This window comes from Scyliorhinus canicula, chromosome 12 (genome assembly GCF_902713615.1).
Source record: "Scyliorhinus canicula chromosome 12, sScyCan1.1, whole genome shotgun sequence".
Classification (NCBI taxonomy): domain Eukaryota; kingdom Metazoa; phylum Chordata; class Chondrichthyes; order Carcharhiniformes; family Scyliorhinidae; genus Scyliorhinus; species Scyliorhinus canicula.
In genome coordinates this window covers 12,948,273-12,960,484 of record NC_052157.1, presented here as the reverse complement: position 1 = coordinate 12,960,484, position 12,212 = coordinate 12,948,273, and the positions used below count along the sequence as shown (strand labels likewise).

Here is a 12,212-nt window from a genome sequence, read left to right as displayed (position 1 = left end):
TGACTTCATAAGCAAACAACAGCACAGAGATTATGTTCTCTTATTCTTGAGTTCCTTGTCTGAAGTCAGGTCCTTTGGTGATTATTTACGGAACCACATGCCCAGTGCTGTGATTTTCTTTTCCCGCAGGTAAGGAGGCAGGCCCCAAGTCTACCTCAGCTGGAACTGGGATCGAACCCTGTGCTGCCAGTGGTAATCCAATCCACGCACGAGGACCGCAATCTGACCAAATTGGAACCGAGTCCCTCGGCGAGTGCGTTTAGTCGGTATTCCCGGCGCTTGCAGCATCGGGGCTACGTTTGAATTCGGGGCCTGAGCGGGGAACGCCCGCTGCATCTAGTCCCATTTCCTGCACTGAAGGGCTCCGTCAGCTCCTTCGTCCCAATCTCTCGACCCTCCGACGCAACCCCTGAACCCCCCACCCCAAAGCCACAACTCACCTATATGGAAGTCCTCACCTCCCCCCCCCCCCCCTCCCCAAGCCCCCCCGCATCCCACGTCACGCAGGCAGAGCACCCTCATGCCCGATCCCCGGCACGGGAAAAGTACCAAACTTGGCAGTGCCCCTGCCAGCTGGCAGTGCCACCTGGGCACCTTGGCAGTGCCAGGCTGGCACCCAGGCAGCAGTGCCAGGGTGACAGGCTGGCAATGCCAAGGTTGCCAGAGGGCAACCATCTGGGGCCTCTGATCCCCTGGGAGAACCCCCCCTCCCCCCAAGTGCTGTTCCGTCTGGTGCCTGTTTGTGGGGACTAGTACTGAACGGGCTCGCCCGAGATCTCCGAGGCAAAGGGGTTAGATCCCAACGCCTCGAGTAGATCAGGGGAACACATATTAGAGTGACACAATGGGCGGATTCAGTTTGCAACATCTCGCGAGATCACGTTAGATCTCGTGAGGCGTGCCGAATCAAATAACTCCTGGAGAAGCGATCTCCCAGCATCTACTTGCCGCGCTGCTTCTCGGCCGCAACGCGGCGGTAGATCCCGCCCATCATCTCTCGCCAACTGAGCTAACCAGACCCCCAACAGCACTTTGGTTGCAGAGTTAGAAGGACGCGAAACGTTAACTCTTGTTTCTCTCTCCACAGATGCTGCCAGACCTGCTGAGGTTTTCCAAGATTTCCTGTTTTTAATTCTGATTTACAGCATCTGCAGTATTTTGTTTTTATTACAGTAATCCAAAGGCCTAGGGCTTTGGCCCTGCAGGTATCAATTCAAATTCCACCATGGCACCTGGGGGAATCTAAAAGTTCAATGAATCAAATAAATCTGGGCTAAAAAGCTCGAGTCAGTCATGGTCACCATGAAGCTATCAACGTCTTGTTAAAAAAAATAATCTGGATCGCTAATGTCTTTTAGGGAAGGAAATCCACCTCCCTTACCCATTCTGGCCTACACGTGACTCCAGACCAACAGCAATGTGGCTGACTCTTAATTGCCCTCTGTAATCTCCTAAACCTGTGACTTGTATTTGGCAGCTCAATATCACCTTCTCAAGGACTATTAGGGATGGCAACAAACAATGCCCTTGTCACTGAATAAAAGCAAACACTGGTCATGTGACATCACAATATTTTCAAGGTGCGGTGTGGTCATCCGTCAGTATAATGCTTCAACCGCTAACCAAAGGTACAATGGGACTCACTTGCCACCAGTCCACCAGATTTAGCCTCATATAGACAACTGGCAGGAGGTAATGGACTACATAACATAGCTGGAGGATTAAAAGGAACAACTCACAACAGATGGTGACACACGGCTCAGTGACTGAACCATTATTCACTATGGGTGTCACACTGGGTTCAAATAAAATTGTGAAAAGCAAATGATCTCAGGTGATCAAGAGATCTGGATCTCTAGGTGCAAGGAATTGAATCATAGAATTTACAATGCAGAAGGAGGCCATTCGGCCCATCGAGGCTGCACCAGCCCTTGGAACGAACACCCTACCTAAGCCCGCGCCTCCACCCTATCCCTACAACACCACCCTATCCCTGTAACCCCACCAACCTTTTTGGACCCTATGGGGAAATTTATCATGGTCAATCCACCTAACCCGCACACCTTTGGATTGTGGGAGGAAACCGGAGCGCCCAGAGGAAACCCACACAGACACGGGGAGAACGTGCAGACTCCACACAGACAGTGACCCGAGCTGGGAATCTAACCTGGAACCCTGGCGCTGTGAAGCAACTATGCTAACCACTGTGCTACCATGCTGCCCTGCTGCAGAGCAGAACAGAAGAGTTAAAGAGCAAAACAGTCACAATTTAATTAAATGGTAGAACAGGTCAAATGGAAATGTCCTATTCCAATTGGCAGATCCATTTCATTTCAATCGGCACCGTGTACTAACTTGCTGGTCCCCTTCACCCCAGCCAGAAGATTTGTGGTACTGCCCGGTGGCACAGTGTTTAGCACTGCTGCCTCACAGCTCCAGGGGCCCGGGTTCGATTCCGAACTCAGGTGACTGTGTGAAATTTGCACTTTCTCCCCGTGTGTACGTCGGTTTTCTCCGGGTGCTCCAGTTTCCTCCCACAGTCCAAAAATGCACAGGTTAGGTGGATTGGTCATCCCAAATTGCCCCTTAGTGTCCAGAAAAAAGGTTAGGTGGTGTTACAGGGATAGGGCGGGGATGAGGGCCTACGTATGTTGCTCTTTCAGAGAGGGTTGCATAGACTCGATGGGTCGAGTGGCCTCCTTCTGCACCAGTGATTCTATGATGGTAGCCATGCCGGAGTTAGTAGCACTCTCTCTGATGACACAGGTTGTGGGCTCAAGTCCCACTCGAGAGAGTTAGGCAGACAGTTTAGTGCAGAGGTGTGATGCTGCCTTTCTGGCGAGATGTCAGAATGGGACCTGACTGCCCCCTGAGGCAGATGCAAATAAATCCCGTGACACCAATGTGAAGAAGACCAGGGGAGTTCTCCCTGTGTGCCTTGAGCTAATATTTAGCTCTCTCAACCAACATCGCTAAAACAGACAATGTGCTCATTATCATATTACTCTTCGGGAGAGCTGGCTGGGTGCAAATTGGCTGCTGCATTTCAAAAAGTACTTAATTGGCAGTAAAATACCTTGGGATGACCTGAGGTTGTGAAAGGCGCTACATAAATGAAAATGTTTCTTTTCTTTCAGCTATAAATGGAACATTTCTTGAATAATGACAGTGGTTAGCACTGTTGCTTCACAGCTCCAGGGTCCCAGGTTCGATTCCCGGCTTGGGTCACTGTCTGTGCGGAGTCTGCACGTTCTCCCTGTGTCTGGGTGGGTTTCCTCCGGGTGCTCCGGTTTCCTCCCACAAGTCCCGAAAGACGTGCTTGTTAGGTGAATTGGACATTCTGAATTCTCCCTCTGTGTACCCGAACAGACGCCGGAATGTGGCAACTAGGGGCTTGTCGCAGTAACTTCATTGCAGTGTTAATGTAAGCCTACTTGTGACAATAAAGATTATTATTATTACATGTGGCTGATTCACCTTCGTGGGAAGGTATTGTGATTACAGTAATGCGTAACTCTTCTGGGACGTTTCTATTCCCCCAAATAAATTGCCTTATTAAAGTTTAAGATCTAAATCAGCAATTGGCTGGGGGACATTATTCTTGCAAGTCCCAGAATAATATATAGATTAGACAGCTTTGTATCTTAGTGCACTTGATTCATACAGACCTGCTTCACGACAGTCATAATCCTGACCAACCAACGCTGGAACCAAGTTCCAGTTGAGCTCTGAATCTCGATGAATTCATCCATCTGTATTGGGGTTTTTATGTGGGAAACCTGGAAAACATGAAGATTGTATCTGTTTATTGTTGCCAACATTCTTCCATTCCCCCTCCCATTTCACCTGCTCTGAGCTGAGTTAAGGAACAACACGTTACAGAAATATTTCCTGGCGTTACATCAGTCAGGTTTATAATTGCTGGTCTTCACCCGAGAAGGTTTGGTTTCTGGTTGTTAATTGGGGGGTGGGAGAGGGAGAAACTGGTACAGTGAGAATGTTCGAGAAAAGGGAGAGTTACAGTTTGGAGAGAGGAAAAAAGAGTGAGCGAGAACGCAGGAAGAGAGAGGGGAGAGGAAAGGACAGGGAGACTGGGGATAGAGGAAGAAAAGAAAAGGAAGGGCAGGGAGTCAGGAGGCAAGAGAAAGAGTGACAGAAAGGGGTAATAGAGGAAGAGAAGGACATGATAGAGATAGGAGGTATGGAAGAAAGATGGATATGGGAGAGATGGCAGGTGGAGAGAGAGGGTGAGAGAGATGGAAGATGAATATAATGAATGGGAAAGGGAGAGAGAAAGGAAGAGCTAGAGAGAGGTCAGAAGAAGAGTTTGTAACAGCTCTGAAGAAGTCATACTGTCACAAAATGTTAATTCTCTCCGCAGAGTTTATCCAACATTTTCTGGTTTTGAACTTAGACAACAGTAACTGATATGAGGAAAAATAAAAAAGGAGGAGGAAGAAGATTGTGGCAATAAAAATGAAAAGGGCAATTAAAAAATGTATTGTCTTCCATTATTCAGTTATTGAGTTTGGTTTCAGCTCACCGTGAAGACAGCTTCTGGGTGCCCTCTTGCCCTCATGTTTGTGTCGTAAATCTGTTTTAGAATCATCCAGGCTTCATCATGCTTCCCAATCTATTAAGCAGAAATAATTTTTTTCAAGTGTTTAGAAATCTGAATTCACCTCACGGCAAACAGGAGATCAGCCTGCTTGTTTCTCTTGTTGTTGTTTTAAGAACTTTCCAACTAGTACTACCTCATCCATCAAGCAGTTCCTTTTGATCTTCGGTGGCCATGCTACCCTCTCTCGCCATGATTCCACCTCACCAACCTCTGAAACCCCCCTGAAACTCGACATCCCCCCTTGAATTACACATTGTTCTGATGCTGGCCGACCCTACATTGACCACTCCCTCCTCTCCATTAATGGTGGCAGTGCTTTCATTCAACGGTGGAATGCCGGTACAGTAGTAGAGGCACTACCACTGCGCCATAGGGCCTCCAGTGATTACCCTGGTCACCTGCTCTACCTTTGGCTGAAGATCTTCAGCTACCTTTGGGAAAACGCAGTGTCTCTGGAGTTTCTGGAGAATTCCCCTCAAAGTTACAACAAACAATCCAGAAAACCGCTGCAGAAATTAAAACCCAAAATATGCAAAGCAATAAATCTTAAATGAACTGTGCACTGAAACCCAAAGCTTAAAGGAGTCACTCTTTAAGGCCTCTAGGATCCTGTTTTTGTCAGGTCTTTGAGAATTATGCATCGTACCAGCATCATTTGGGGTACGAAAATATAACCTGCCTTGCAAAAGTATCATCAGCTCCCACATCCTTAAAAGCTGGATATCTGGCTAATTATCATAATGGCTATCCTTCCACTCATCTATGTCAGACAGCTCAGTGGTCCTATAAATGGCATGCAGTGCCCACCTGCCTGTCAATGGAGTGCAACCAAGGGCAGGCTGAAGGCATGCCTATCTCAATCTCCAGTGAGAAAGTAGCCAACACAAGCCTTGTGTCTAACTCATCGCACCAAATGGATCCCAAGAAATCAAAAACCAGCATCATAAAATGAGACACGACAGGCTGTGAGGCTCATTGTTTCTTTGCCAGTGCTTTGAAAGAGCTGACTCACTCCCCTGCTCTTTTCCCATAGCTGTGTAGTTTATTTCCCCTCAGGTATTTATCCAATTCCGAGTTACTATTGCACCTGCTTATGCCAACCTCTCAAGCGGTGCATTTCCCATGCCGCTCCTGGTTCTGCGTCCTCTGGTTGCCGACCTTTACGCCAATGGAAACTCTTTCATCTGTTTTACTCTATGAAAACCCTCCATCCAATCTCGTCTTGACCTTCCCTTCTCTGCCACGCTTTGAGATGCATTGATTTGTCACTGGGGATTTTAATGGATGTTTCCGCAATGATGTGCCCCCAGTGGGGCGCTGGGCTCAATGGAATCATCATTTGGAGGTATGGATCTACAACATAGTGTCCCTATCCCTGATCCATGCTCCGTGAAAATGTAGATATCCTGATAGTGACAATTCATCTTTTTTAATGGGCAACATGGAATAGTTTCAACCTCGCGAGATTAAATTCCAAGTATTGGCATATCCATAGTGAGATTGCCTTTCCTGTGAATGAACATGCCAGATACAGTTTCTACTGGTTGGTTGTCTCACCTCTAATAAGTAACGTGGGCTTTCCGGCACGAACAGTAGGCCAATTAGGGAGGAGAGACTGGGCAGGGCACACACTACCACAAACAGGCGCCAGCTGTGGAACTGAAAGGATGTGCCCATGCTGAAACCCCAGCCTGCAACACACAGAAAGACAAAATTGGGTGAAACATCACTTCTACTTGTGCCAGCATAAGCAAAGAAAAAGAGCGGCTGGCAGTCCTTGCTCCTTCAACTGTGGTCACACGATCCCACTGGTGTGATTAGAATAGAATTTACAGTGCAGAAGGAGGCCATTCGGCCCATTGGGTCTGCACCGGCCCTTGGAAAGAGCACCCTACATAATCCCACGCCTCCATTCCTATCCCTGTAACCCAGTAACCCCACCTAACCCTTTCAACACTGGCTCAATTTAGCATGGCCAATCCACTTAATCTGCACATCTTTGGACTGTGGGAGGAAACCAGAGCACCCGGAGGAGGCCCACGCAGACACGAGGAGAAAGTGCAATCTCCACACAGTCACCCAAGGCCGGAATTAATCCCGGGACCCTGGAGCTGTGCTAACCACTGTGTCACCATGCCTCATTCCATTTTTCTTGCTCCTCCGCCCTCTGAAGGCGTCGGCACGTGCAAAAATACAGTGTCACAGACTCCAGCTTTACCTTGTCCCCGTAAGGAAGGATAGAACCTCCGAACCGGGCATCTAGCTTGGGTGTCTCTTGTGACCCCTCCTGATGCCAGCATTTGAAGACAGACATCGTCAGCTGCCAGGAGCTGGTCACACCTTCGTGACTTTGGATGGTGCATGGTACAGATAATGGGTACCGTAGAGAATACCCCAAAAACAGGAATGTAATTTCCTGAACTATAGCAAGAATATCAGTAAATAAGAGAAAATGCGGATGTAATGGGTTTTATGCTCAGTTCATACATCTCCTCCCTATAATCTGTCTTCAACATTGGCAGTAGCTGAAAATCAATATTCATTTTAACATGCATTTAGTTAAATTAAAAATCAGCTGAGCCAACAAATTAACATTAACCATGTATAAAGTATTATAAATAACATTATAATACAGATTCAAATGATGAAAATAGTGAATTAACCTTCAGAAATTATTTAATCCTTCCAGCATGAAACTCCTCGTTGCTGTGTATTTTGTTTTAAATGAAGGGCATTTGTTAAATCATGGATAGTGCAGAATGGCTAGACTCCTGCCATTGAGATTACACAAGTGTCGGGACAATCCGGCAGTCTTTTCCTCCCAGCTGGTGAAATGACTGGATCAACCCTTTAAGTTTGACGAACATCCCAAAAGGACAGTCATTAAAAGGCTCACTGGTTCACCCAGCCTGCTACAGTGTTGTGATGTCCTAACACAACATAGTAGACACAGTCCATGCTCCATACAGAGACAAAGAATCTCCTCACAAAGGTAAGAGAAACAGGCCAATTGAGGAACAAACATCAAACAAATTTCTCTCCATCCCTTTAAATGAAAATCCTGGAACTCCCTCCCTAACAGCACTGTGGGTGTACCTACACCAAATGGACTGCAGCGGTTCAAAAGGTGGCTCAGCATCACCTTCTCAAGGGCAGTAAGGGATGGGCCATAAATGCTGGCCTAGCCAGTAACATCCACACGCTGTGAAATAACTTTTAAAAAGGCCAGCCAAGCTCATATCCAAACTCCATAATCTAGGACTGGGCTCCTCCCTCTGCAACTGGATCCTCGACTTCCTGATCCACAGTCCTCGATCAGTAAGGATAAATAATGACATGATAGTCCTCAATGCCGAGGCCCCACAAGGCTGCGCACTTAGCCCCATACTATACTCCCTGTACACACACGACTGTGTGGCAAAGTTCGGCTCCAATCTGCAAGTTTGCTGATGACACGACCGTAGTGGGTCGGATCTCAAACAACGGCAAGTGAGGGTGCAGGAGGGAGGTAGAGAACCTAATAGCGTGGTGTAACAACAACAATCTCTCCCTCAACGTCAACAAAGCAATGTAATCTACTTCATTGATACTGTCTGTATCAATGGTGCTGAGGTGGAGATGGTTGACAGCTTCAAATTCCTAGGTGTAAACATCACCAATAATCTGTCCTGGTCCACCCACGTCAACGCTACGACCAAGAAAGCACAACAGCGTCTATACTTCCTCAGGAAATTAAGGAAATTCAACATGTTCACAACGACTCTTACCAATGTCTATAGATATACCATGGGAAGCATTCTATCTGGCAGCATCACAGCATGGTATGGCAACTGCTCGGCCCAAGACCGTAAGAAACTACAGAGAGTCGTTAACACAGCCCAGTCCATCACACATCCATTGACTCTGTCTACACCTCTCGCTGCCTTGGGAAAGTGGGCAGCATAATCAAAGACCCCTTCCCCCGAGCTATTCTCTCTTCCAACCTCTTCCATCAGGCAGAAGATGCAAAAGTTTGAGAACACACATCAATAGATTCAATCCCCACTGTTATCAAGCTCCTGAATTATCCTCTTAGGGTTGAACTGATCTGATGAACTGAACTGATCTTCATACGCATCTTCTCTACAGTTGTAGCACTACATACCGTATACTTGAAATGAAAAATGAAATGAAAATCGCTTATTGTCACAAGTAGGCTTCAATGAAGTTACTGTGAAAAGCCCCTAGTCGCCACATTCCGCCGCCTGTTCGGGGAGGCTGGTACGGGAATTGAACTGTGCTTCTGGCCTGCCTTGGTCTGCTTTCAAAGCCAGCTATTTAGCCCAGTGTGCTAAACCAGCCCCAATATTTCACCCGCTGTTTATGTTTATGTATTTTCATTATGTATCCTCATGTATTTATCGTATGTTTTATACTTTCATGTATGGAGCGATCTGCCTGGACTGTACGCAGAACAATGCTTTTCACCGTACCTCAGTACATGTGACAATAAATCTAAATATAAGCTAATCAAATGATCTCTAGCACCTCCTCCAGCCCCACATTTCTAAACCTTTCCCAATTTGTTTACGTAAATGGCGAAGAACTGTGGTACCAGCATCAACCGCTGTGGGACATTGTGGGTTGAACTTTCTGGTCCCACCCAGCTGGGGAATCATCACAGACGGGACGGACAATCTGATGGACCATTTACCGGTCCATTAACGTTGGGCAAGATGGGGTAGCACGGTGGCACAGTGGTTAGCATTGCTGCCTACGGCGCTGAGGACCTGGGTTCGAATCCTGGCCCTGGGTCACTGTCTGTGAGGAGTTTGCACATTCTCCCCGTGTCTGTGTGGGTTTCGCCCCCACAACCCAAAGATGTGCAGGTTAGGTGGATTGGCCACGTTAAATTGCCCCTTAATTGTAAAAAATAATTGGGTACTCTAAATTAAAAAGAGAAAAACGTTGGGCAGGAATTTCTGGTTTTGGAAAGGGCCGGAAAATTTCGCCCCATTTCTACCTCCAAGCAGTCTAAGGAAATACTTTAACCCTGCTCTCTGTTTCATGGTTTGTAGCCAGTTTGCTATCCATTCTACTACCTGTTCCCTGACTTTACGAGCTCTGAACTCAGTCCAGCATATCGAGGCCTATTAAAAATCTAAGTATATTAGTCTACTGTCTGCGCCTATTGTCTGGGCTTTTCTAAAGTTTACCGACATCATGATAACTAAAGAAAAACTGGGAATCAATCTTGTGGTGCTCCACTGTACTCTTTCCACAGCCATATTATCACGCATTAGGTGAGGAGACCAAATTTTCACACAGTATTATAACCGAGGCCTAACCAAGACCGTCTACAACAGCAAAATGGTATGCCAATTTAGAGTGAATTGCCCATTTGCTTTAGCTTTCACTCCCAATGTTGGCCTTGTAAAATGGTGTACCAAAATACTCAGATGTTTTTCTTGCACTGCTGGTATTTATTCTGTTCCCTGTAATATCTTGGTATATGTGGCACTTGCTCTGTCCAATATGACTTTTTATAGTTAACCATTTTCCAGACACAGGATGATCACCCAACGATCAGCAGCTTACTTGCAGTAATCAAGTATGAGTTGTGAAAATTGAGTTTGCTGTCTTTGACAATTTTGCCTGTTGCTGTCCATATTATGGGGGAGGTTTCCTCTGAGTTGTGTCAGTATTAACATCCTGGAGTTAATTATAAGAGTGTGGACAATACCAATAGATGCAGTTTTGAGGAAAAGCCTCCTCTGAAAATTATATGGTTGAGGATTGGAACACAGGGAACACGGTCTAAACAAAATAAAACAGTGCCAGTTTAGGCAGGATTAGCAGGGTCATCACGGCACTTGTCGCACTGGGAACGACCCGCCTATCTATTGGCACTCTTTCTTGTGTTCGTGCCCTAGCAGAGAACGACCCCCCGACGCCACACCTGGCCACATGTCGTACACTGAGGGGCTCTGACGAGTGGAATCCCTTGGTGTAAGAAGGGAGCGTGACCTCCCCCCGCCCCCTCCACACACACCCCAATGCCCCAACTCATCACATACAGCAGGGAACGCCCAGGCCCAATCCCGAGCGTGGGCAAAATGCCACCTGGGCACCTTGGCACTGGTCATCTGACAGTGACCCTGCCAACCAGGCAGTGCTACCTGGGCACCTTGGCAGTGCCAGGTTGGTGCCTGGGTGACTTTGCCATGGTGCCCAAGTGGCATTGCCAGGGTGCCCAGCTGGCACGAGCAGTGCCAGGGTGCCACACTGTCTGGATGCCGACCACCCGGGGACCTCCCATCACCTGGGACACAATCCCCAGGTACCATTCTGCCTGGTCCCTGTTTCTGGGGGCCAGTCCTGAACGGCATCTGATTGGGGTCACCTCAGCGAGGCCGGTAGATGCAATTGGGGAAACAGAATTAATCAGAATGTCTGCAGGATGGAGTTTGTAAGCTATAGCCCGCCATTTCTTTTTCAAACCAGAATAAATCTTTTGTTTTTAATTTTATCATTTGATACTGGACTATTACTAAATGAAAAACAATGTGACATAAAGTGGGGGTGGCACAGTGGTTAGCACTGCTCCCTCACAGCGCCAAGGATCTGGGTTCGATTCCCGGCTTGGGTCACTGTGTGTAGTTTATACATTCTCCCCGTGTGTGCGTGGGTTTCCTCCAGGTGCTCCGGTTTCCTCCCACAGTCCAAAAATGTGCAGGTTAGGTGGATTGGCCATGATCAATTGCCCTTTAGTGTCCATAGATGTGCAGGTTAGGTGGATTGGCCATGATAAATTGCCCCTTAGTGTCAAAAAATGTGCAGGTTAGGTGGTGTTACGGGAACAGGGCGGGGGAGTGGGCCCTTCTTCAGAGGATCGGTGCAGACTCGATGGGCCGAATGGCCTGCTTCTGTACTGTAGAAGGTCGATGGCTCTTTAATTGCAGCACAGTTGCAAGGTATGATGTACCATCCAGATAATGGGATGGTTTTCTCTTCTCTCCCTCCCCATTGTGGGTGATGGGTTGGGGGAGGTGGGGGGGGAGGGTTACGACAATTACTATGCGTGCCTTCTGGGTGTGGCTCATTACTAACAAGGCACTAACTCGCCACTCCTACTCCGAGCACTGAACGTTTGCAGTCCAGAAAGGAGATCAGAACTAACTGGGCTGAATGCCACCGATGCTTTTGCACCATCTGTCACATCATTCCTGTGGACATGTTGGAAACACCAGCGATACTTTAACTTCACTTAACTACAGGCAGCTAACCTTTCAAATACAACGTATTAACAAGCGCAACAAATACACCCAGATTGGATCAGAAACAATTGACATCCTTGATGAAACCTCAAAGCTCATTTCAATTTCAATTGAAACGCGAGCTGCGAGGCAGGGTTACTGATCAGAGAGCTGATGAGCTCATACCAACTCCCAGGGGGAAACAAAATACCCTTCATGAAGTCCTTGAAAATAAATCGAGAAAGCTGAGGCCCACAATACGGGACGTCGTTAATACTGCCAAAATGAAATCTGCCTTATCAGGCAAATGTATTGTCTGGTTCGAAGCCGACGGTTGCTGGATTAAGATGATTTAA

General features: G+C 47.2%; 1 protein-coding gene across 4 annotated transcripts in view; it reads right to left on the bottom strand.

The window, feature by feature from the left end:
• LOC119974456 (synaptic vesicle glycoprotein 2B-like) overlaps nucleotides 1-12,212 on the bottom strand; it is a 182,573-nt gene that overhangs the window by 23,679 nt on the left and 146,682 nt on the right. For all 4 annotated transcript variants that reach the window (XM_038813363.1, XM_038813364.1, XM_038813362.1 and 1 more), the window contains 3 exons: nucleotides 6,179-6,312; nucleotides 4,544-4,633; nucleotides 3,669-3,779 (listed from right to left, as the gene is read on the bottom strand). In XM_038813363.1, the coding sequence (XP_038669291.1) occupies nucleotides 3,669-3,779; nucleotides 4,544-4,633; nucleotides 6,179-6,312 (335 nt within the window). The remainder of the gene's footprint in view (nucleotides 1-3,668; nucleotides 3,780-4,543; nucleotides 4,634-6,178; nucleotides 6,313-12,212) is intronic.